The sequence below is a fragment of the Lissotriton vulgaris genome, chromosome 3_1, assembly GCF_964263255.1.
Source record: "Lissotriton vulgaris chromosome 3_1, aLisVul1.2, whole genome shotgun sequence".
NCBI classification, from domain to species: Eukaryota; Metazoa; Chordata; class Amphibia; order Caudata; family Salamandridae; genus Lissotriton; species Lissotriton vulgaris.
This window is the reverse complement of record NC_141689.1, coordinates 921,665,192-921,690,916: the sequence shown is the minus strand read 5'-3', so window position 1 is coordinate 921,690,916 and position 25,725 is coordinate 921,665,192. Positions and strand designations below refer to the sequence as shown.

Below are 25,725 nucleotides of genomic sequence, written 5' to 3'. Positions count from 1 at the left end.
GTTCACCACAGCATCCTCTGCGTCTCCTCTGGCACATAGCTACACACACAATGCTGATGGGACTCGACGCCGACTCAGAGTGCACACTCACCAGGCACTCCTTCTTGCGGTCTCAGTTGGCACCAAGACACACACACCGCACTGCAGAGGCTCACTTTCTTTCGGTGCACACGTTGATCATCCGATCACCTCCACAGTCCCAGGTTGCAGCAAAGCATGCACACTGCTTCACTGAGAATTACTCCAACTCCGCTGCCCCGATATCCAGGTGCTCTTCACCAACTTCTTCGGCCACACCACGATACACTCACTGTGTTGGAGCCTCACTTCACCTCCGGTGCACTTGATGACCAGGCGCTCTTCACCAATGCCTCCGGTGCACCCCGACACGCACCCTTCGCATCCGAGACTCACTACACTTCTGATGCACACGTTGATCAGGTGCTCCTCACGGTAAAATATCATCACTCCGCATTTTTTATTCCGCATACTTTCACTCCTCATACCATTAGTCCGCAGGTACCTTTACTCCGCATTTTTTCATTCCGCATGCCTTCACATATTATATGCTTTTATCTCGCATGCTTTTATGACGAAAATCATTTTAAAAGCATGATTGGTAAAAGTATATGTTTTAAGGTAAGTTGTAAGGTAAGTATATGGGTTTAAGTTATGGGGTGCAGGGGTATTTAAGGGTTAAGGGGTACAGGGGTATTTGTAGGGTTCAGGGCTAGGTTTGCGTTTTGGGGTACAGGGGTATTTTTAGGGTTCAGGGGTAGGTTTCCGTTCTGGGGTACAGGGGTATTTTTAGGGTTCAGGGGTTGTTTTGTGTTTTGGGGTACAGGGCTAGGTTTGCGTTTTGGGGTACAGGGGTATTTTTAGGGTTCAGGGGTTGTTTTGGGTTTTGGGGTACAGGGTTTTTTTAGGGTTCAGGGGTTGATTTGGGTTTTGGGGTACAGGGTTTTTTTAGGGTTCAGGGGTATTTTTAGGGTTCAGGGGTTGTTTTGGGTTTTGGGGTACAGGGGTATTTTTAGGGTTCAGGGGTAGGTTTGGGTTTTGGGGTACAGGGGTATTTTTAGGGTTCAGGGGTATGTTTGGGTTTTGGGCTACAGGGGTATTTTTAGGGTTCAGGGGTAGGTTTGGGTTTTGGGGTACAGGGGTATTTTTAGGGTTCAGGGGTAGGTTTGGGTTTTGGGGTACAGGGTTTTTTTAGGGTTCAGGGGTTGATTTGGGTTTTGGGGTACAGGGGTATTTTTAGGGTTCAGGGGTTGTTTTGGGTTTTGGGGTACAGGGTTATTTTTAGGGTTCAGGGGTATGTTTGGGTTTTGGGGTACAGGGGTATTTTTAGGGTTCAGGGGTATGTTTGGGTTTTGGGGTACAGGGGTATTTTTAGGGTTCAGGGGTATGTTTGGGTTTTGGGGTACAGGGGTATTTTTAGGGTCAGGATGGGTTAGTGTTTAAGGGTGCATGGGTATTTAAAGGAACTAGGGTGGGACTAGTTTTTAGGGTGTATGGGGTAATTATTAATTTTAAAAAATTAAATATATATATATATATATATATATATATATATATATATATATATATATATATTTATATATATATGTAATATTAAAATAGTTCTAAATATAATGTAATTTAAAAGAAATAATGTTTCTTTTTAATTAAAAATATATATATGTGTATAAATATATATATATATATATATATATATATATATATATATATATATATATATATATATTTATATATATATTTTTAAAAATAAAGTACTTTACAAAGCTATGACTTCACCACACATGCATTTGTGAAGTAATTGCATGCGGAGTGAAGTCATATGCGGTATCAAAATTTGAGGAATTATGGCTTGCGGAGTGATGGTATTTGAGTCCTAAAAAATGCGGAGTGATGGTAATGGGGGATTTTTGTTTGCGGAATGGGATCACATATTCGCTCCTCACCAATGCCTCCTGTGCACCACGACACGCATCCTGCGCGTCCGACACTCACTCCACCTCCGAGGCACACACCGACGAGGCGCTCTTTACCAGTGCTTGTGGTGCACCACGACACGCACCCTGCACGTCCGAGTCTCTCTTCAGCTTCAGTGCACACGCTGACCAGGCACTCTTCACTAACGCCTGTGGTGCACCACGACACTCACCCAACACGTCCGAGACTCACTTCACCTTCGATGCAGACGTTGACCAGGCGCTCTTCACCAACGCCTCCTGTGCACCAGGACACACACTCAACGTCGCTTGAAACTTCTCCAGAAACTTTTATGTTCCTGTGTTTCCAAACAGGGAGCCAGCTCACCTTGGGCCCTTGTGGTAACGAGACACAGCATAAAGCACAGTCTTCGTCAAGCAGGGGGACCCAGCACACAAGCACAGTCCCAACAGCCTCTTCCTTGCTTAAAACAGCAAACTGCAGACCAGCCCCAGATCACGAAGCAAGGGTTGGTCCTTCACCAGCAGTCTCTTCAGTTGTTCCTTCCGGAGCAGAGCTACCTCTTGACCTTTTCAGTCTCAATCCATTTCTGTTAGATTCCAACGTTCAGGGGTCTCAGCTCTCATAGTTATACCCCTAAATGTCTTTGAATTTTGTTGTGATCTGGGGTCCCTGACCCTTGCCTAAATCAGTCCTGGATGTCTCCCTCCCAGTGCCACCTTTCTCCCTTTGATACTGGGGGTCTGGATCCCTAATCACTCAGCAGGAGATGGGTCAATTGCTTTATAGCAGCAACCCAGGCCTCTACACCTCCCGGGGCTTGTCCCCGCCTACTCTCCAGATGCAGGTCAACCTGGTGTCATCTCAACCCCTCCCTTAGGTCTAGACCTCCCCCAGCTCCTCTCACCTCTCAGATCTGGACAGTCAATCCACATGTAGCACAGAGACACAAAAATGCTTAAAGCACAAACCTCAGCCACCTTCTAAAAGAGTGGTTTCTGAACACACAGTGACAAAACCACTTTCATAAAAAGATGTGTTATGCCACTGTGAGTTCACACACACTAAACTTCACCGCTCCATTTTTTACTTTTAGGAAACTAGGCTACCAAAACACAATACCCAGCCTCCCCATCCTGTCCTATATGCAGGGTGGCCTTTCACCAGTGAAAAACTAAATGGAGTGTTTTTCACTGTTAGGAGATGACACACACCTCAGTATATGTCCTGCCTTTTACTTACACTGCACCCTGCACAGGGATTACCAGGGACCTACCACATTGGTAACCACTGTGTATGCAAAAGGGAAAGTAAGGTCTGACAAGTGGTTGCACTTGTCAGGACAACATGCTTATTTAGCAAACAGCGCACAGGCCCTACACTGCAGGCGTGAGTTCCCTTCTCCGCGCACCTTTGCATTACTAGCCCTGGCACACACAGTGCACATCACTAGGAACTTTACTAGTAAGGCAAACATACCAATTATGGCCAACCAATTACCATTACAATTTACACAGGGAACACCTGTACTTTGACACTGATCAGCAGTGGCAAAGTACCCAAAGCATCTAAATTGGCAACTCTATGTCAGGAAAACGGTCTAGGGGAAAGCAAAAAGTTTAGGGAACTTTAGCCAAAAAGGCCACGTCCTACACCCATCAAAATGGAGTCACAAAAAACCAACACAAAACTATAAATGACCTCTCACAAATTAAGAAAAGAATTGTGCATTTAATAGAAATGTCCACCTGTGCTAAAGAAAGCCTAATCCAGAAAAAACCCACCTTTCTCCACACAGGGGACCCATACCTGCTCCACGAGACACACAAGGAAGGAAACACAAAAAGCACACAAGGATGATACAACCCTGGACAGGGACGACCCACACTAAACTGGTTACAATAAATTAAATGAGGGGTTGAGAGAATGGATAGGGAGATCCGAGACATTTTGGAGGCAGCGGGCCTGAGAAGTGCTGTGTCTCGGTGAAAGCAAATGTCACAGATATACCACATGCAGCAGGCAGCCACTTACAGGTGTATTGAATCTTGAACTATATCTCTTTAGTGCTTTCTACAGATATCGTCTCCTAGAACCGTAATGCGAGGAGCCTGTATGAGCTAGAGTATGTGTGATGCCACGTTATATTCTGACTGCTCTGCCCACCTGCCCCCTCGTACACAGGCAGACTCCTGCTTCTGCGTAATCCCACCCTTTCCCAACTCTTCATAGGGTGCGATAGGATCACTGATGCCTACTGACACCACCCCATGACTACATGGGAAAGGATGAGGGTGATGAGTTGTTGATAAATGATATGCAGCCCCAGGCAGTACAGAGCCTGCCGTTTATTTAATTTTTTATTACTTTTTTTACAATATGGACGGGGGCAGCACGGCCACCTCCTAGGCCGATTTTGGCCCAGGGACCTCATCCCCTGGGTCCAGGCCACAATATTTGGTGCCCTGGTCACACCTTGGCCACCCAGATTCTCACTTTGGGGACCGCGGTGGAAACCTCAAGACCCGGCGGTCCCTGTCGGCTCCCCGCATCCTGTGCGAGCTGGCATTACTTTTTGACAGAGGGAGCTGTTGAAAATGCAGACTCCTCTGTCCAAAAGCAATTCTGCTGCGCTTTGTGCAAGCTAGAGCATTTTACATTCTCTCACTTGTACGAAGCAGAACAGAGTTTGCATAGCAACCTTCAATGCCTGGAGGTGGGTACCCCAGAACATTGCGAGGGTTGGTGGTTCCCAGTGCCATCTAGGGCTCCAGTAGGGGGGCCGTGCAGCCCACCTCCATTTTCTGATTTAGTCCCAGGGAGCGGCGGTGCCCGGGGCGTCGGATGGCTGTGTGCCCCTGTATTCTTTTAGGTCAAAGCCCAGTGGAGGTGGCAGTCCCTGGAACTGCCAGGTGATCCGTGTTGCCCCCTGCATTATTTATATTTTAAGTTCTGACTTGGGGCTTTCCTTAGAGTTGGGCAAATGCGGAACATCTGCCAAAAATTGGGGATTGCTCATTCACCCTTTTCTGAGTGTATTTATGTCAACTGCAATCTAAATATGACAGACTTGACATAGGGCAGGTTTTGGCTGTTGCCCCTCTCTGCCTCACTCTAAATAAAGCCTTCACCGCATTTGCCACTTGCTGACCTGAGGAGCAGAGGAGGAGAGACTACATCTCCCAAGGGGCACGCTGACCAAGCCCACACCTGAAAGCACTCACGGGCTGCCCGGCGCCTTTTTAACACATCATCACTCCCGCTGCGTGGACGCGCGTGGGTGCACGCCGGGCGAAGCCCGGGTCAAGGGTGGGCCCGTTTAAGCCCGTTCCAGGCCGGACAAGGGCGGGACGGGCCACCCCCTTAAGATTTCTACTAACAGCTCCATGAAAATTGAGGTCAGTGATTATTTGCAAATTGATTTATTTAGTAACGGTCTGTCCGACGTATCTTGGGTCCCATTCCACTGCATAAAGATTTATACATCAACTTATAATGGCTACATCATCACCCTCAGGAGGAAATGGTAGAAGAAGTACCGGGGGGTCTTTAATGGGCACTTTGGATAATTTATCAAGTGCCTTGGCTAAAGACATTGAACGGACTGAAAAAAGACTGTCTATGGACAATCTGTCAGATAACTTTTCAGATAAAAGGTTATCCATTGGAAGTATTGCAAGGGCAAAATCTCCAGCTGCTCAGGGGTCGGAGCACCAGGACATACAGATTTCTAGTGAAGAGGAGGATGATAGTTATATCTTACAGCCAGCAGAGCCATTTGTAGGTCGGAACTCCATAGAAAACGCAACAAAAACTGGGACACAGTAGAACAAACCCCCGAGGAAGCCCCCCTCACCCAATATATAGACAAGGTCAACCGCCAAAACAGGGGCGGCACAGTTTCCGCAAGGCCCTATAGCGCTTAAAAGGAAAAGAACAGGGGCACAAAAGCAAGCTGCAGAGAGAGGGGCAAAAAAAGCTAAGGATGCTGCTTACATAGAGAACCCCGTAATCGGTACTGCACCGCGCTCTCATGAACTGGCCCCAATAAATGAAGGAGCCAACCCACAGATAAATAAGGAAGGGGCGGTAGGGGGTAAATCACCTTCTTTTTGGAAAATCCTGGAAAATACTATTAAAAAGATAATTAAACCGATTCACGATAGACTGGACAGGATAGAATCAAGACTGGGGTGTGTGGAACTCTTGCTTGCATCAATACAAACAAGGGGTCATCAGGGCAGCGACCAACATGTCAAGGTTACAAAAGCACCAGGACAAAATATTGAGTGTAACACCACTAATAACAATATTAATGTTTTAGCGAGTTCCAATGCTGCTTTAGTAGGCTGTCAACCACCCATAGCAAACAGGCAAGGGACAGTCGAGGGTCCATCGTCTAGTTCAGTAGGGGAAGGGGGAACAAAACGAAGAAGTATGGAGTTTGGTGGGGGGTCTAGCAATCATGTAGCTAAACCTTCTGTGGTACAATCCCAGCCTGTGTTTAACCCAACCATAAGTCACCCGGTAACTACACTACAAATGATAGATTTACCCCCAGACTCAGCACCCTACATGGTAATTCTAGCAGGGGTACCATCAATTGAGCAGGGGAAGAGGGAAACATATAGAGAGTTAAAAGACAAGTGCATTTTTTGGCTTAACGAAAATCGCCCTTTGCCACTCTATATGAGTGCAGAGATACTGTTTGCTAGGCGGGTCAATTGGGTGGGAAGGCGGGCAAAGACAGTAGAAGGTGATTGCATCATCATTAATTTCAGGGACCCACGATGTGCAGAATATATTTGTAATTGGGTACAGAAAGAACGAACGGGTCGAATTCAACCACTGCCTCTAATGTATTTTTATGCCCCAGTACAGATTAGACAGTGGGGTAACCCAATTAACCCAAATAGGAATAACGGACAGAATTTTCTTGCTCCGCAGAACATACGGTTAGAGAACAGGTTTGAAGTATTCTCCGGGTTGTCCGAGTGTGACTGACAACAAATTCAGAAAGGCGGAGAATGTGAGGGTAGTTCCCCACCAATCCTAATTTCCATAGTAGAACCATGTCATAGATCTTTTCCGACCAAAGAACCACTAATAATAAACCAGTGGAATACATTGGATTTACTGTCTTGGAACCTGGCGGGTTTATCAGCCAAATTCCAAAACAAGGAATGGTTGGAGTATGCAAATAAATTTAATGTAATCTGTGCCCAAGAGGCCTGGGCAGTGGATCCAACCAATTTTAACCTGGAAGGTTATAAAATGTTCAGTGTCCCAGCAGTTAGATCCAATGTAGGAAGAGCGAGAGGAGGGCTTGTGGTGTGGGTCTGCTTGACTATAAAAGGTATATGGAAGGATTTGCATTGGAAGTCCGACTGTATGTTGGGTGTACAGCTGAAAACTAAGGAACTCAATCTAATTGTCGTTAATTTTTATAACGTCGGTGGGGGTAGAACAGAGGAATTGGAAAAATGTCTAGGCATACAGATGGAGCAAGTTACAGATATCCTAGCCCCACAAATTTTAATTGCAGGGGACTTTAATTGTCACTTATGCTCCAACTTAATATCCTTCACGGAGAATTGGTCTTCTTGCAACATGGAGGAGGGTGCCCATTTTGAGCACACCACAGTGGAGTTAATCCGACATTTAAAGGGAGAGGGTGCGGCTCCTATATAGATTTGGTATTAGTGTCACCTTCAATAAAGCGAAGATTACTAGAATTTAACCTCGAGTGTAGTGGCTTTAGTGATCACAACCCCGTCACCCTGGTAATGGTACTAGCTAGAGTGGAGATGGAAACAAGAAGGAGACTAACGGATGTCAGGGAGACAGTAACTGATCAGGGTAGACATTTAAAGTGGGCCAAATTGGATGGGGCAACTTTTTATAAAACACTAGTGGCCTAGGGCACAGAATATTTGGATTTGAGTTTTAATTTGGATGCCAATGGGACCCGGGTAGTTGAGGCGTTTGAAAATTTCGGACGGTTAATTGATAGTCTACTATATACAAAGGGGAAGGGTAAAGTAGTGTTTAAATATAAATGGTTTGATAAAGGATGCTCTCAAGCACAGACTAAGCTCAGAGCAGTGCTCAAACATAAACCAAGGGATGGACTAATGATTATGCGCTGTAGAACACGCGACAAACAAGAAGTCAAGCACCGAAAAAATGCCCTCCAAAGGGAGACCTGGGAAGATCTGAGGGAGGCATCGGAAAAAAGGGACTTCTCAATGTTTTGGTCCATAATAAACAGACCCTGCTTTCAAGAAGGAGACAGACCCTGTATAGCATCTAATGTATTGCCTGAGCAGTGGGTGGCCCACTTTTCTGGGCTATACAACCGATGCACCCAGGATGAGGGAGAACAGGATGTGGGTATGGTGACAAATGTAGAAATGAATAATTTCTCCCTACAGGAGATTGAGGGGGGCATCAAGGGCCTCACTCGTAACAAGGCACCGGGGCCAGACGGGATCCCGCCGGACCTTTTCTTAAGTAATATAGAACTGTGGGGCCCGATATTGACGAGAGGTATTAATGCCGCCATAGCTTCAGGTCTTCCGCGCTCTTGGTCGACGGCAATAATTGTTCCTATTTTCAAAAAAGGAAATAGGGACAATCCACAATGTTATAGGCCCATCTCCTTGATAGATGTAACTGTAAAGGTAATGGGCAGGGCCATCCTGAATCGCCTTATGTGCTGGGAAGAAGAGAACTGTATCCTGACAGAAGTACAATATGCCTTTAGGGCAGGCAGATCTACCACTGACCAGTGTTTAAATCTATACTTATTGGTCACAAAATATACAGTGGCAAGCAATGAAAAAGTGTATCTAGCCTTTATGGATCTGGCGGCAGCTTTCGATTTTTGTAAATCGCTCGAAGCTGTGGGCCATACTCTTGGGTTTAGGTGTTGACGTTGGTCCCATTCACATCCTGAGAACCATCCACCATAATACAACTGCAAAAGTGAAGTATAACCCAGAGGGGGGCTTGACTGAATCCTTTAAATGTATTAGCGGGGTAAGACAAGGATGTATTTTAGCACCCTTTCTGTTTTCCATATATATAAATGGGCTTGACATTTTTTTAACCAGTTTACAAGTGGACTCCCCAAGGATAGGAGATAGATCAGTGCCGGTCCTTCTCTACGCAGACGACGCGGTCCTGCTGGCACGCTCGCCATTGGGTCTGCAGCGTCTAATTGATGGGTTCATTGAGTTCATGAATGGCCTGGATCTTTCTGCCAACCTAACAAAATCATATGTTATGGAGGAGGGCTCTAAAAGTAAGGGGAAAGACTTTAACTATAGAATAGGTTCAACGATTTTGGAAAAGGTCCAGTCTTTTTTATATTTGGGCATTTTATTTGATAGGAACTTAAACTTTCAAACCTTTGATTGAGGGACACGGAAATAAACTAACAGCAAGCTCTGGTACGATCATGAACTTCGGTCGTCGCTTAGGACGCTGGTCCCCTGAGCAAATGATGACCCTTTACAACTCTGTCTCTGTCGCGAAAGAGATATATGGGGCAGAGCTGTGGGGAATAGGGAATGTAGATAGACAGCAAAGACAGGAAAACAAATACCTGAAGAGGCTTATTAAAGTTCCACAGGGCATGTCTTCCTATATAGTACATGAGGAACTAGGCTGTAAGTTTCTGGAAGACAGAGCACAAATAAGGCCTGTGGTGGCCTGGTTAAAAATATGGGCCAGTCAGGAAGCCACCCTGAGCCAACGAATAATTTCGGATTGCCTGGTAGGGAAAAAGGTAGCTCAATTCACTGGCTAAAATACGTGAAAGAGTTTCTAGAGGGAATTGGCTGTGGAACTCTATTTACAAACCCACAAATTATTACTAAACGGGATCAAGTGATAGTAAGTGAAAAGCTTTTCAAAACCAAAGAGGCAATACGGGAATCCCATTCAAAGAAACTGCAGACAGTCCAGGCATATCTGCCAGTAAAATCTTGCAGGGGGCAGGAACCATATCTAGCTCTTGTATATAACCCACATGATAGGTTTTTAATAACACGTTTTAGACTTGACATGATTCACAATGTGCTATCAAACCCCTCAGGGTTCACTGAGTCAGTTGAATCAAAAGGACCCTGCGGCTGCGATCAACGATCTCTGCAGGATTCCCTTTATTTTGTATTATTATGCCCATTTAATTTAATGCCCAGGCGCCGTTTTTTAAGAGGAATTTTAAAGAAAACTAATTTTAGGTTTAAAGTATTTTATTAAGGTACAAAAAACATGGGGAAGGGAATAGGAGGTCAAGCGAACATACAATACAAGATGCGAAACGGTGCAGCGATTTAGAAGGAAAGTAGGGAGGCAGGAAGCCCCGGAGGGTAACAAGGCATAAGTCATAAGGCAATAAGGCAATGCAAATGACCCTCCAGAAGACCCCCATTCCCCGAGCAAGGCTGAGCTAGAGTAGCGTCCCGCAACACAAAGAAAAACACACCATCCCTCCAACCCCCCGTCCCCTGAGAAAAAGAAGAAAGAAAAGCAAAGGAGAAAAAGGAAGAAAACAATACCCCAACCTCCCCGTCCGAAAGTCAGCATTAGAAGCATGTAACCCCGCCTCCTACCCCCAGCCCCAAACCCCCGATCCCGCCACATTCACTCCGCTGGAGCCGCCGGCGGCGTCAGCCTAAGGAGTCGCAGGTACCGTGGACATGTGAGCTCGCGAAATTCCGTGGACAGCAGCGCTAAAAAGGGGTGCCAGAGCTCTTCAAACTGGTCTACATTCCCAGCCACTGTTAGCGACATCTTCTCCATACCCAGTACCTGCCAGAGCCTGTGTAGCCAGCCAGTGATAGAGGGGGCAGTGGGGGTACGCCAGAGTACAAGGATGTTCTGAACCGCCGAGCCTAGCGCAATCGCAATCTGTCTACCCCTGCGGGACTTCAGCGGGTACATCAGGTCATTGGGGAGGCCTAGCAGGACATACGCAGGGAAGCGCGGGAGTTCGATCTCAAAATGCCTGTCCACCTCATCCAAGACCTCCTTCCAATAGGCCGACAGCACCGGGCACTCCCAGAGAATGTGCGTGAGGGTACCTTCCTGTCCGCAGCCGCGCCAGCAACCTTTATCGCCGATTTTGTGCATCTCGTAGAGCCTCTCCGGGGTGTAGTACCAATAGGTGGACACCTTAGTAAAGGTCTCCGTCAGCCCAGTGTGGTACGCAGAGTGCCTCTCCCGATACGCGATCCTGTCCCACTCCTTGTGGCTCAAGGTCCTGCCCAATTCCCTGTGCCAGCGCTCCCTCCCTGGGTTATGGTAATGAAACGGCGGGGGTTGGAGAAACTTATACAAGTCGGTGATAAGCTTGGCATCCGAGGTCCGGGTTACCAGCCACCGCTCATAGGGTGTAATCGAACGGGCAGCGACGTCGCGCACTGGGGGTTGAAGAGCCCAGTGGCGGACTTGCATATAACGCAGTCTGTCCCCTTCCGTCAGACCAAATTCCTGTCGGAGCTGCTGGAAGGGGAGCACACCCTCCGGCCCGTAGATCTGGAAAAGCACCCTGCAACCCGCGCTCACCCAGTGGGAAAAGGCTCCCGGTTCCAGACCCGGAGTGAAGTCTGGATTGCCAGCAATGGGAGTGAACGGTGATGGAAAAGTGGTGAGCTCACGAAGCTCGCACACCGCGTCCCACACTCGCAGCGGAACTCGGGTGATAAAGGAGGCGTAGAGATTAGGCGGGCGGTGAGTGCGCCGCAGGAACGGGACTTCCTGGAGGGTACGGCCCGCAACTGCCTGGTCCTGAAAGAGCCAGTGCTTGTCCGATTCCCACCGGCTCCACTCCACCAAATATCGGAGTTGCGCCGCCTGAAAGTACTTCCGGAGGTCCGGGACACCGAGACCCCCCGCCTCCAGGGCAAGCATGGAGAGGACCCGTTTCATTCGAGGCTTACGGCCCTGCCACACAAAGCGGGAGATGTCAGCCTGCGCCTGCCGTATCCAACCTACAGGGGGCTGGAGAGGTAGAGCGCGAAAAAGATACAAGATCTGAGGCAGTATCGTCATCTTCACCGCTGCGATACGGCCCAGCCACGAGAGCAGGCCTTTGTTCCAACGGCCAAGTTCCTCCTTAATCTTCTTGCCCAGGGAGGAGTAGTTAGCTGCGACCATTGCAGGTAGGGAGGGTGCAAGCAAAATCCCCAGGTAAGGCACCGTGGAGGAGGACCATTGCAGAGGAAAAAGACGCTGGAGGTCCCGCCTGGTGTCGACAGAGAGTGACACATCCAGGGCAGCCGATTTAGACATATTCATTTTGAAGCCCGCCACGCGGGCAAAGGAGTTCAGCTCCTGGACGCAGGCAGGGAGCGACCGCTTGGGGTCATCCAGGGTCAGCAAGACATCGTCCGCATATAAGCTGACAGTATGTGTGTATTGCCCCATCTTCACCCCAATAGCGTCCGGGTTATCGCGAATCCTCTGGGCAAACGGCTCCATATAGAGGGCAAACAGGAGCGGCGAGAGGGGGCAGCCCTGTCTCGTGCCGCGCTCAATGGCAAAGCTGCTGGAGCTGTGTCCATTGACACGCACCGATGCTGACGGCCTCCTATAACAATTAAAAACCATAGTGCGGAACTTCTCGCCGATCCCCAGTTTCCCGAGAACCAGTTCGAGGTACGGCCAATGGACCCTATCAAAGGCCTTCTCCGCGTCGACCGACAGCAGCATCCGCTCACCCGGGACGCGTGAGGCCTTCTCTAGCACGTGCGTCACCCTCTTGGTGTTGTCGACCGTCTGCCTACCGGGTACAAAACCGGCCTGGTCTGCCTCCACCAGACCTGGTAGGTGCAGACCCAGTCTGGCCGCCAAGATCCCCGTGTAAAGCTTGAGGTCCACATTTAGAAGCGAGATGGGCCGATACGAGCCGCACAGAGTCCGGTCCTTCCCCGGTTTCGGAATAACCGACACAGTCGCCGAGAGAAGGTCCGGTGGGATAGCTCCCGGTTCAGAGAAGGAATTGAATAAGCGAGCCAGGAGAGGCGCGACAGTGGGACAGAAGGTCTTGTAAAATAAGGCCGTGTAGCCATCTGGGCCCGGGGCCTTGCCGTGCTTTAACCGTGCAATAGCGGAGATGACTTCCTCCACATGAATGTCCCTCTCCAGGTGGTCCGCCTGGGCGGGATCCAGGGCAGGGAGGGTTACTGATTCCAAGTAGGCCTCAGCCTCTCCCGGTGGGGAGGGCTCTGCAGCGTACAGCGCCTCGTAGAAGGCACGGAAGGAATCCGCCACCTCCACGTCACCGGAAACCGGGACCCCATCCGCTCCCACCAGCTCCTTTACCACGTTGCGTTGCTGCGCAGCCCTGAGCCGGTGGGCCAGGAGCTTACCGCATCTGTCTCCGCCGGTGTAAAAGGCATGCTTCAAGCGCAACGCCGCATACTCCGCCCGGTCCAGGTCCAACGCAGAGAGGAGTTTCCGCGCCGCCTTCAGCTGCCTCCAGACTCGAGGAGCTCCCGTCCGGCGGTGAACCTGTTCAAGTTCCCTGACCTGCGCCGTTAGTTCCTCCCTCTTACGTTGCCGCTCCCTGTTCTCCGCCGAGGAAATGGAGATAAACTCCCCTCTGACAACCGCCTTCAAAGCCGCCCACTGCGTGGCTAGGGACGTGTCGGAGTTGTTATTGTGGGTCAGGTACTCATGAATGACCTCCTCCACTCGCTTCACCACCGATTTCTTATGGAGAAGCGTGTCCCGAAGCCGCCACATCCCTCTGGAGGGGGGGGCCGCCGGCCAAGCAAAAACTCCGGAAACCGGCGCATGGTCGGACAGGGACAAAACCCCGATGTCTGCTGCCGTGGCGGCCGAGCGAAGCGGTCCGCTCACCAAGAGGTAGTCCAACTGCGAATAAGTGCGGTGTGCGTGGGAGAAATATGAGTAGTCCCTATCGGCGGGCTGCATGGTGCGCCAGAGGTCATGCAGATCCATCTCTGCAATCTGGTCCTGTACCGCTCTGGAGAGCTCCCCCGTCTGCGGAAAGCGCTGGGCAGACCTATCCAAGGTGGAGTCGAAGACCATGTTCAGGTCTCCCCCCAAAATGACGTGGCGATCGGGCGAGGCAGTAACGTCTACCAACACAGATTCCAGGAAGCGATCCTGGTGGTCATTTGGGCTGTACACGGAGCCAACCGTGAAGGCAACACCCCCCAGACGCATGCGATACGCTAGAAGCCTCCCCTTCTGCTCGGCATGTTTATACAACACCTCACCCCTGAAGGAGCTGGCTAGAAGAATGGCTACCCCCGCAGTCTTAGTCGCAGCCGAGGAAAAGAGTTGTGTGGGGAACTTGGCAGAGCGCAACCTATGGCAATCTTTAGAGAGTAAATGGGTTTCCTGCAGGAGGCAGATATCCGCCTGCGACCCTTCTAGCAGGGAAAGGATCGCCCTACGCTTCACAGGATTATTCAGACCCTTAACGTTAAGGGTCACTACTTTCAGGGACGGCATCGCTCCCGGGGACGCAAAGCGCTATGCAGCAAGCGAGGGATCAGTGGAAGGGGCGCGCGGGGCAAGGGTGCAGGGAAGGCCAGAGTCGGCTTCGCATGTGTTCGGACAGTATCGGACGGGGCCCCCCCCAACACCAAACCAGCTCTTGAACCCCCCCAAAACCAACCCATGGCAACCAGCCAAAACCAAAAACAAGAAAAAACACCCCATTGTCTCAGTTTAGCCCTAGTGGGCGAGTCTGTAGAAACCAGTCAGGTGGACGTCCAGCCACACACCTCCAACCTCTCCCCCCCAACCCCCAGCCCCAGCTCAGCATCGCAGAAGCTAAGAGTCTCTCCCCCCGGAGAAAAGTTAGGCCGTCTGGGCCACGCCATTAGATTCAGGCAAGTTCCTGGCCGCAGTCCTCAGGGCCTCCGCCATATCCGCCCTGATGGTGGGGGAGTCAGGGCGACTCACCGTCGCCGGCGATTGGCGCCTTCTCGACCTCCGTCGGCCCCGCCGCTCGGGGCGCCTCCATGCATGTGTCGCCCCTTCTTCCTCCGTAGCTGTGAGTCCCAGCACCCCACAGACATCTTGTAAGGAGCGCAGCTGATGTAGCACCCCATTCCATCGGAAGATAAGACGGAAGGGGTGACCCCAGGAGTAGGCCGTCTCATGCTCCCGCAGAAAGTCCGTAGCGATGCGGAAAGACCTGCGCTTCTGCAGTGTGATGGCGGACAGGTCTTGATAGAGCGCCACGGGTCGTTCTCGGAAGGACAGCGGCTGCTTCCTGCGGGCCTCTGTCATAATGCGCTCCTTTAGGGGGAAATCCGGCAGGAATGCCAGGATATCAGGTGGGGGTGCCGATGACTGGCGCTGGCGGCCCACCCTGTGTGCTCTGTCGATACGGATCGGGAAGTCCGCTCCTTCTCCCAAGATGTCGCGAAACAGGTCCTGCAGGTAGGCCACTAGGTCCGCACCCTCATCCGCGGACGGAACGCCTCGCACCCGGATGTTATTCCGCCTGGACCTGTTCTCGAGGTCCTCATGGTGGGCCTGGAGCTCGACACATTGCTCCCGTAGGCGGAGAACGTCCTGCTGGAGATGAGCTATCTCTTCATCACGACGCTGGGCCGCCGTTTCCACAGTGTCGACCCGCTCGCCCAGGCCCTTGATTTCTCTGCGCACTTCACGGACCTCTCCGGCCACCTCGGTCTTGAGAGTCTGGAATTCCTCCTTGAGGGAGCTGAATAAGTCCTCCATGAAGGACCTCGTGACTGGTGGTTCGCCTCCGGTGGCATCCGTTGAGGCCCGGGAGGACCCCGGGGACGGCTGCGTCCTGTCTCGCAGTTGCTGGGCCCTGCCGAGCATGTCCGTCAGAGTGCGATCTCCCCGTGCCGCGCCCCGTCTCCCAGCCATCTTGACCTCAGCGGTGGGTGAAGCCTAGAGCTGGCCGCTGTAGATGCGCCCAGCCGCTTGCGGGCACCAGATGTGAAGACCACACCGAGGACAAGGGTAGTGCGTCACAGGCGACAAAATGGCGGCACGGGCCAGGGCGATACGACCATCGAGCCAGTCAGGGCGATAATCAAGGTTCAGGTCGGAGGCTTTCAGCCGCGTGCTTCCAGGGAGGACGGCAGATGTGTAGGCACCAGGATGAGCCGAGGCGCCCGTATGACAAGGGCGCGGGCGAGGGTCACCAATACCAGCTCCTCAACGACAAGATGGCGGGAGGGCGGAACCATGGAGGGCAGCCCAGGCCAGCAAGTCTATGGGCGACCCTCAAACATCAACGGGTCGGGAAAGTGCGATGCCAGTGACCCCCAGTTTCACCAACTAGTACGCCCAGTTCGGTCACCGCTCAAACTCCACCGTCCCTCTCTTCCAGGCTCGGGGTCCGCCAGGCGTCACACCCCGACACCCATGGCAGGGGGATAGATCGCCGGCGCAAGTCTGGGGTCTGTCGTCCAGCGATGACTCTGGTCACAAGGGCGCCGTCCAGGAAGCCTCCGCACTCCGCGGAGTCCGTCGAGTCCGCTCCCTCGGGATCCCTTGCTTTCAGCACTCGGCCCAGCCGAGGCGCGCGGACAGCGCCGCGATACGCTCCGCCTCCAGGCCCTTCTCCTCGGGGCGATCCAGGCTCCACTCCTCGAATCGATCGTTGATCAAACTTTTCGGGGACTTCCCCCGGGGCACCAGAAGTCAAAGTGGCATCAAAATGTGCCCCAAGAACTCCGGCACAGTTCTCTCGCCCGCAGTGCAGCCGCGGGGGGAGAGAAGCGCAGGAATGGGGGTCGAGCTGAGCTGGGCCGGAGGAGCTACGGGAGGAAGCGTCCGCTCACCCCGCCATCTTGGCCACGCCCCCCAGAAAGCTAATTTTAGATCCGCAAGAGACGCGCTGGTCTTTTTAAAAGTATCAAAAGATACCCTGACCTTATTGTGTGTTACTAATTTTGTAAGAACTTCTGTTAGATTGAGGTCCAGTATTGAAATATGACGACTGTTATTGAATTGAGGGGAGGGAAAATTGTTTTGCTCCCAAACAGTTTTTATGAACTATGTGAATTATTGCATTGCTGACTGTGATTTTCTCTTTTGTGGTCTCACTGGATGAAAGGTCAGCACATTTTATTAATCGAATTTTTAATGTTGTACTTTTATGGTGTTAATTAAATGCCGAATAAAGTTATTGATGATGATGATGATTTTGTCCAAAAAGTACAGAGCTTGTACGAATTTTATATTTTAACAGTATTTAAGTTTGAACTATTTGCAAAGTGAAGACTTGTTGTTGGGAAATCCATTAAAGTGATTACTTAACACATTTTATTTCTTACCAGGGTTAACTGCTATAGCGCCTTGTCATCTCAGTGTCCCTTTGGAGGATTTAAAATGTCAGGAAATGGAAGAGAAATGTAAGTAAAATATTACAATGCAACTAATTCTGCTGAAATTTTTAGAACAATTTGAGAGACATGCCCACTTCGTTATGCTTCAATGCACGAGCTTTTGCTGTGGATCTGTTTCCTTAGAGTATGTCGACACAGATATATTTTTCTTTACTAGGACATACTGTTGACAGTGGAAGTCTGGCTGATGGCTCGCATTGTTCCTTATGCTTTCTTATGAGCATCATTCATGCTTTCTCAGTGCCCGCTTGCCAACATACCACAAGTGAGCTTCAGGATAATGTATGGAATATGATCAATAAAATAAACTTGTCAAACACAAAAAGGGCAGCTGATATTTTGAAGAAGTGTCCTGAGGTTACTAGAGGAATGTAAGGCAGTTGGAAAGTGACAGAAAGGGAACTATCTCACAAATGTAAAATCCTCATAAGTGGCCCATTTCCGTATATGAGTTCCTACAGAATATTAATCCCCATTATTTCCCTCCTCTGGAATTACTGGGATTCCTAATAACAGGAAATCCAGGGGATGGGTAATGGAAATAGCAGGGTTTTTTGTAAGGGCAACTCAAACTGAGAGCCTAAGTCGTTAATTCTGATAGCCACGGGACTCCCACTGCCATATTGCTGCACCTGGTAATTCTGATACCTTGGAGAGAGGTCATTTCCAGGTGTGGTAATTCTGCGCAGTTCAGAGATTTTCCCTGGGAAATGGGAAACAACTGTGAGTATTGGTGTTTCTGCAGGGATTTCAACACGTTTTCTCCTCATTCAGGGCTATTTTCTTCTCATGCACATTTTGTCAGTATTTGTCTGTTAAAATGGACATGGGAAAATAAATCGGGATGGAGTAATACTTAGGGGTGGGTGGTAAACTCCACTCTGCCTGCGGAGTTCCCTGAGTTGTGTCTGCTCTGCTTAGAACATAGAGTTCGGCCAAAACTCCAAAACTTTAAGTTGGCGAGCAAGAAAAAAATAAGTTCTAGAACTGCCTCCTTGCGAAATATCTCAATACGGGGTGGGTGTCATGGCAGGTTACTACCGCGTGCATTGGTAAAGTTGTGGTCCTATTGCGAAAGCTGCTGCTAAGAAGAAAATCTACTAGAGCGTCAGAAAGAAGCAGCACCCTCTGGCACGCCACATGGTGTAGTTTGTGCTGATCGTACAGGGCGGGAAAAGCTCCCAGTGCTAATAATCAGCATGCGCACTCCGATGGACCGGAATTCCTCCACTCGCGGATCTCCACAGAGTCTCACAGAGGTTTTAGGTAACGCTACAGAATTCCAACGAGGAAAATTCGGTGAGTTCCGTCCACCCCTCGTAATACTCACACTATTGATCCGTGACAGATTTTAGAAAGTCAAACATGGCAAAATGTATCAGCAGAAAAATCCCAGAAAAAGGCAAAGCAATCTGAGGTTCAGTGTGTTAAATACAGATTCTACATGGTATGACGTATTATCAAGTTGAAAACTCAGAATAGGAGGTATTTACCACACTTGGTAAATACCTCAACCTGGGGAAATAGTATTTACTGAGTGTAGTAGTAAATAACCCAGGCTATTCTCTACAACTTGTAAGTGGGGACTAAGAGTGGGAGAGTGATAGCTTAGAAAAATATATTATTTATGGGGACAGACAAACACAATTTGGATCGAGAGGAAACACCACACATCAATGTAATAAATGTGAGGAAATCAGCATGTTGCAGATGACATCAGGTCCCTGAATCTCCACTCAGTGTCCCACAAAAGAGAGATGATTTACAAAGATATTTTCAGCAGTAAACATATGTTTATAGCCAAAAACAAACTTTTACATCTTTGAGGAATTCACAAAGGGATTCCTGGCAGATAGATACATGTATTTACTACTGCCAATATCTCAGCGGAGATATCCGCAGCAGTAAATCCTACTCAGGGATAGGAAGAGGACATTCCAAGATACGGTCTGCCGTAAAAGTTTGGGAATGCCGACAAATATGAAAATGTGTGGGTGCTCACAAACTCCATCGCGTGTGCCTTCCACTTGGGAAATGGTTAAAGATTTACTTCAGCCAGGATGGGAAGGGAAACTTATCACCCCAAGATTTAGAGGGATGTGAGTGAAGAGCTTTCTCCATGGGCCAACATATTTTGTCCCCACAAAGGGAAAAAAATGTTATTTTACATAGGAGGCTCCATTTGCCCCTGTGCATATTTTCTGTAGTATTTTAAAACATTGCACAGTGGGAATAGCAGCCCACTGAAATTGGTACACGGCATTCTCGGAAGTACATCTGCAAAAATGCACCTGCCACAACTTTTCCACTTCACAGGTATTCTACTTGGATTGCTTGTGAAAAGTAGTAGTTCTAAGGATGCAGATGTACTGCCTTTTTAGTGAGCAATTCCCGATGTGACAACATTTAATGAGTTCTCCCATTTCATTGGCTTTTGGTAGCTCTATACAGTAGTGCAAATAGCATTGACTAATCAAGAACAAATAATGCCCATGGTGATGGATAGAGTTGTTTTAGACATCAGGCTTATTCCAACTTTGTTGTCGTAAACAACATGGCTTCAGCAGGTACAGAATCTTGTTAACAATCATCATATTTACAGACAATACATCTATATGCAAAGAGTCACTTGAACCAATATGTACAGCTTTAAACTATAATGGTTGAAAATAGCCCACTTCATGGAGGATTGCCCATGAGAGAAAAACGATGTATTTCTTTTAACTTGATAAAATAGAAGCAAACAATGCTAAACATGATATTCTGCAAGAGGGTGTGTCCAATGGTTCTAGCTCGTCTAGATCAAAACTAAACTAGTATTGACAAAACGTCACACTGTTGTAAAGTCAATTGATTCTCCATGGAAGGGCGAGTTTGCGTCGTTGATTGTGCAGTCAGGTGAGTGGGAGAATGTGAAATTAAGTAACAGGCTGGAAGACTAGATGGCCTGATGACTTCATAGGTGTAGGAGGGCAAGGAGAGGGTGGGTGTCGGGATGGATGAGTTTATGGATGGATGAATGGGTGAGCGAGAGGAAGAACAGATGCTATGAGAGTGAGCATGGCTGAAGGATTGGCCAAGCTGATGAAAGTAGATTGACGGATGACTTGATCTTGAATTGTTGACAAAGTCTTATAATAGTTAGGGATATATAAGATGCAAGTGGCCTCTGTTCCTCGCTCGCAAAATGTTGTCCACAATATGCCATGAATTTCCACGATGTCACAAGGGCCAAAATGATGGCAGAAGTAGATACCATCATACTAGATCCAGCATTACCCCTCGTATGATCACGGTTGTCCGCATTATGCCAATAACTAACACCATTATCCCATAGTCCAAATTATACTGAGGTGGGCATCATTCAGATGTGAACACAGACATTATGCAAATAATACTATCACATGGTTGTAATAATTTCATGCTGTCGATGGTATTTCAAGAATTTCTACCATAATACCAGGCCAGAGCTGTGATAGAGCTCATTAAGCCCTGTTAACCACAATGAGAAAAATTCCATCATTTTGCAAGGACAGGAATTTTTCCTGAGATAGGAACATCATTTTAGACCCAGTAAGTGGTGAGGAGAGTTCACGAAATGCAGTGGGTGGTTTGGATCCTTCACTCACAGTCTCTATCACATTTGCTGTATACACACACACAAACACACATATGCAGATATGCACACATATGTATACACTAATATAAACCCATGCACCAATTGTTTTTTTTAGCTTTTATCTGTATCTTCAACATTGCAGGCCTCATTTCTGATCCAGCTGCTTCTTTTCAGGGCCCACATATCAGCCATGCATTTGGAGAGCCCCATTAGCATGGAAGTCCACAAAACTGGTGGTCTTTACAAGAAGCAATAAGGAAAACAATCCCCTGGCAGTTTCAGTGCCGGTGTCTAACATGCCCTTTCCTATCATAAATCCGTAGTGCCATGGAAGGTTTAAATTTCAGTTATAACAAAACTGGTCAACATATATATTGTTTCTCTGGTTTTAATTGTTTGCAAATGCACAAAATATGTAAGTGAGATTCCGTAAGATGTGAACACAATCTGCAAACCCCAATTTTAGGTCAACGACTACCAGACAGCTTGGTTGTCTGGTTTGCTTACATCTTCTTTTTGGCATTCTGAAAGCTTCCCTGAGAATGCATTTCACCCATTACTTACCATTGGCTTTGTGGTTTGCAATTCACAGTTGCTTGCTTTAAATTCGCTGGCTTTATTTGCTTTAGGTTGTACAGCTTGAGTTCATCCCTACCGTGAGCATCACTTGTTTACTGTATTCTTCTGCGTTCCCGCATTCTGAAATCAGGCCTTTAGTTCTTCTTCTTATCTTGTTACATTTATTGTGAATTCAAATACAGAAGCAAAATGTCAGTCTCTGTCTTCCAAATGAGCTTGGTGTTTGCTTTTCTTTCTCTGACTTCAAAGTGAGAGAATTTATGTGACAATCCTGCATACTCCACACAATGCCACTCCTCTTAACAATACTCCACTCAATCAATCAATCAATCAGCAAATTTGTAAAGCGCGCTACTCACCCGCTAGGGTCTCAAGACGCTGGGGGGAGGGGGAGTCGCTACGGCTCGAACAGCCAGGTCTTGAGTTGTTTCCTGAAGGAGAGATGATGATCCTGGGTCAGCCGTAGGTGGGTGGGGAGGAAGTTCCATGTCTTGGCCACCAGGTAGGAGAAGGATCTTCCTCCGGCGGTGGATCTGCGGTGGCGAGGGCGAGGCTGGCAGATCGGAGCTGGCGGGTGGGTGTGTAGAATGCGAGGCGGCTGTTGAGGTATTTGGGGCTCATGTCGTGGAGAGCCTTGTGTGCGTGGGTGAGGGGTCTGAACGTGATCCTCTTGCTGACGGGGAGCCGGTGCAGGTCTCTCAGGTGGTCAGAGATATGTCCGTGAAGGGGGATGTCCAGAATGAGTCGTGCAGAAGCGTTCTGTATGCGCTGGGGCCTTTTCTGGAGTTTGGCTGTGGTTCCAGCGTAGAGGAGGTTCCCGTAGTCCAGTCGGCTGGTGACGAGGGCCTGGGTGACCGTCTTCCTGGTTTCAGTGGGGATCCACCGGAAGTTCTTTCGGAGCATGCGCAGGGTGTTGAAACAGGATGACGAGACGGCGTTGACTTGCTTGGACATCGTGAGGGAGGAGTCCAGGATGAAGCCCAGGTTGCGTGCATGGTCCGTTGGCTTGGGGGCGGTGCCCAGGGCAGGGGGCCGCCAGGAATCGTCCCAGGCAGAGGGGGATGGTCCCAGGATGAGGACTTCCGTCTTGTCTGAGTTCAGTTTCAGACGGCTGAGCTTCATCATTCCGCGACGTCTTTTATTCCTTCCTGGAGGCTGGCTCTGGCGGTGGCGGTGTCATTGGAGAGGGAGAGGATCAGCTGGGTGTCGTCGGCGTAGGAGATGATGTTTAGGTTGTGTTGACGTGCAATGGCTTCAAGGGGGCTCATGTAGATGTTGAAGAGGGTGGGGCTGAGCGAGGATCCTTGCGGAACGCCGCAGATGACTTCGGTGGCCGCGGATCGGAACGGGGGGAGGCGGACTCTCTGGGTTCTTCCGGCGAGGAACGAGATGATCCACTCCAAGGCCGTTTCTTGGATTCCAGTGTTGCTGAGCCGTTGTATCAGAGTGCAGTGACATACGGTGTCGAAGGCTGCTGAGAGGTCCTGGAGGATGAGTGCAGCTGTTTCCCCGTTGTCGAGCAGGGACCTGATGTCGTCGGTAGCTGCGATGAGGGCGGTCTCGGTGCTGTGGTTAGCTCGGAAACCGGACTGCCAGGGGTCGAGGGATCCGTTTGTCTCGAGGAAGGCGGAGAGTTGTTTGTTGACAGTCTTCTCAATGACTTTAGCAGGAAAAGGGAGGAGCGAGATGGGGCGGAAGTTCTTGAGGTCCGTGGGGTCTGCAGTGGGTTTATTCAGGTGGGCTCTGAGCTCGGCATGTTTCCAACTCTCCGGGAGGTGGCGGATGCGAAGGAGCTGTTAATGATGTCCCGGAGATGGAGTGCGATGATTGAGTCGGCTTTGTTGAAGATGTGGTGTTGACAGGGGTCGGTTGGGGAGCTGGAGTGGATGGTGTTCATCGTGCAGGTGGTGTCTTCGGTGCTGACCGGGGTCTAGTTGCAGAGGGTGGTGGTGGGGGTGTGCTTGTTCGGTGGTTGGCTGCGTGGTCTGTGCGCCGAAGCTGTTGTGTATGTCGGCGATCTTGCGGCGAAAGAACGAGGGGAGTGAGTCGCAGAGGTCTTGCGAGGGTGTGATGTCTTTGTTGCAGGCGCTGGGGTTGGAGAGCTCTTTAACAATGCTGAAGAGTTCCTTGCTGTTGTGCGTGTTGTTGTCCAGACGTTCTTTGAATGTTGTCCTTTTGGTGGTGCGGATCAACTGGTGGTGTTTGCGGGTGGCGTTCTTGAGGGCTGTCATGTTCTCTGTTGTCTGGTCGTGGCGCCAGGCTTTCTCGAGGGTGCTGCAGGTTTTCTTGGAGTTTTTGAGGTCGTTGGTGAACTACGAGGCTTTCTTGCTGCCGGGTCTGCTGGGAGGGTTCTTCAGTGGCGCGAGGTCATCTGCGCAGTTGGTGAGCCACTGTGTGAGGTTGAGGGCTGCTTCGTTGGTCCCTCGTGTTGGTGGGAGGGTTCTGGCTGAGGGAGGTGGTGAGTTGGTTGGCCGTGATCTTGCTCCAGCTTCTGCGGGGAAACTGTTGCGGGTGGTGGTGGTTCTCCTGAAGTTGAAGTGGACGCAGCTGTGATCTGTCCAGTGTAGTCCGGTGGAGTGGCTGAAGGAGATGTGCTTGCTGGAGGAGAAGGTGGGGTCTAGCGTGTGACCGGAGTAGTGGGTGGGGGTGTTCACCAGTTGCTTGAGTCCGAGGTTGGCGAGTTTGTCCAGGAGGGCTGCGGTGTTGCTGTCATTGTTGTTCTCCAGGTGGAAGTTGAGGTCCCCTAGGAGGATGTAGTCTGAGGAGGTAAGGGCGTCCTGGCTGATGAAGTCTGCGATGGTTTCGCTGAATTGTGTGCATGGTCCCGGGGGTCTGTAGATGAGGGTGCCTCTGAGAGTGGTCTTGGGGTCGGTGTGTATCTGAAAGTGGAGGTGCTCGGCGGCGGTGATGGTGTCATCGGAATTGGTCGTGATTCGGATGGTGTTTCTGTGGATGATGGCAATGCCTCCTCCGGTTTGGTTGACGCGGTCCCTCTGGGTGATCTTGTAGCCCTCCGGAATGGCTATGGCGAAGTTCGGGGCTGAGGAGGCATTCATCCAAGTTTCTGTGAGGAAGGCGACGTCTGGTGATGTTGTGTCGAGGAGGTTTCAGAGTTCGACGGCGTGTCTGTGGACGGAGCAGGTGTTGAGCAGGATGCACTTGAGGTGAGTGTTGCTGGTGTCTGGCTTGGCGGGAGCGGGGCAGGTTCGGAGGCAGGTGAATTTGCAGGCTTGGCAGGTGAAGGGTCCGTGGGTGCATTTCGGGATGGCTCGGTAGCAGGCGTGGTTCCGGGCGGCATTGAGTGCATGGAGGGTGGCGGCATCGTAAGTCCGTCGTGTGGGCAGGCATCGTCAGGGGCCAGGGGTCCTGGCACTGGGCATGGTCCAGGCGCGGATGGGCGCAGACGGGCTTGCCTTAGGCGCGCCTTCGGGGCGCCATCGGCGCGCCCGCTGCACGTGTCTGCTGCACAGCCGCTTCGCGGCCTCCATAAGAGGGCAGGGAGGGAGGAGCAGCTGGGAGGTGGGAGCGGGGCGGCCAATGGGAGTGAAGGGGGCGGGGCTGCAGGGGCTGAGCGGCGGGGGAGAACACAGGGAAAAAAACAGCGGGAAAAGACGGCGGGAGAGGGACAATAGAACGCAGGGGTACAGAAAGCAAAAACACAGGGGCACAGAATGAAAAAAGGAACAAAGTGGCACAGAGGCCAGGCGCAGGGGTACAGAATAAAAAAGGGAGTGAGCAGGCAGGCGGCAAAAGCAGCAACGGAGGTTCAATCCACTGGGGGCTGCGTGGCGGATGGGGGGAGCGACCTGCCTGGTGTCACTCCACTCTATGCCCTTCCTCTGTAAGCCACACCATTCCAATGCTACGACATTCCACTACATTCTACTATACCCCCTTCAATCTAAGACATTTGATGGCAAACCGTCCCACTCAACTCAACAGCACTCTTACTCTATGCCATTAACTGCACAACACAACACACCATTCTTCTCCATGCTCCTCCACTCTAGGCCACTCATCACCACTTACCCCACTCCATTCCCATCTATCCCTCTGCACTGCAATCTACCCCAATATACCGAACTCCACTTTATCACAATCTACACCAATCTACCCCTGTACAATCTACTCCACTCCTCTAAATCTACCCCACTCCACCCAATCTACCCACACCAATCCAATCTACCCTAA

General features: G+C 50.0%; 1 protein-coding gene across 1 annotated transcript in view; it reads left to right on the top strand.

Moving 5' to 3' along the window:
* ALDH1A1 (aldehyde dehydrogenase 1 family member A1) overlaps positions 1-25,725 on the top strand; it is a 271,085-nt gene that overhangs the window by 205,158 nt on the left and 40,202 nt on the right. Inside the window, exon 12 of the mRNA XM_086961266.1 lies at positions 17,268-17,342. Within this exon, the coding sequence (XP_086817392.1) occupies positions 17,268-17,342 (75 nt within the window). The remainder of the gene's footprint in view (positions 1-17,267; positions 17,343-25,725) is intronic.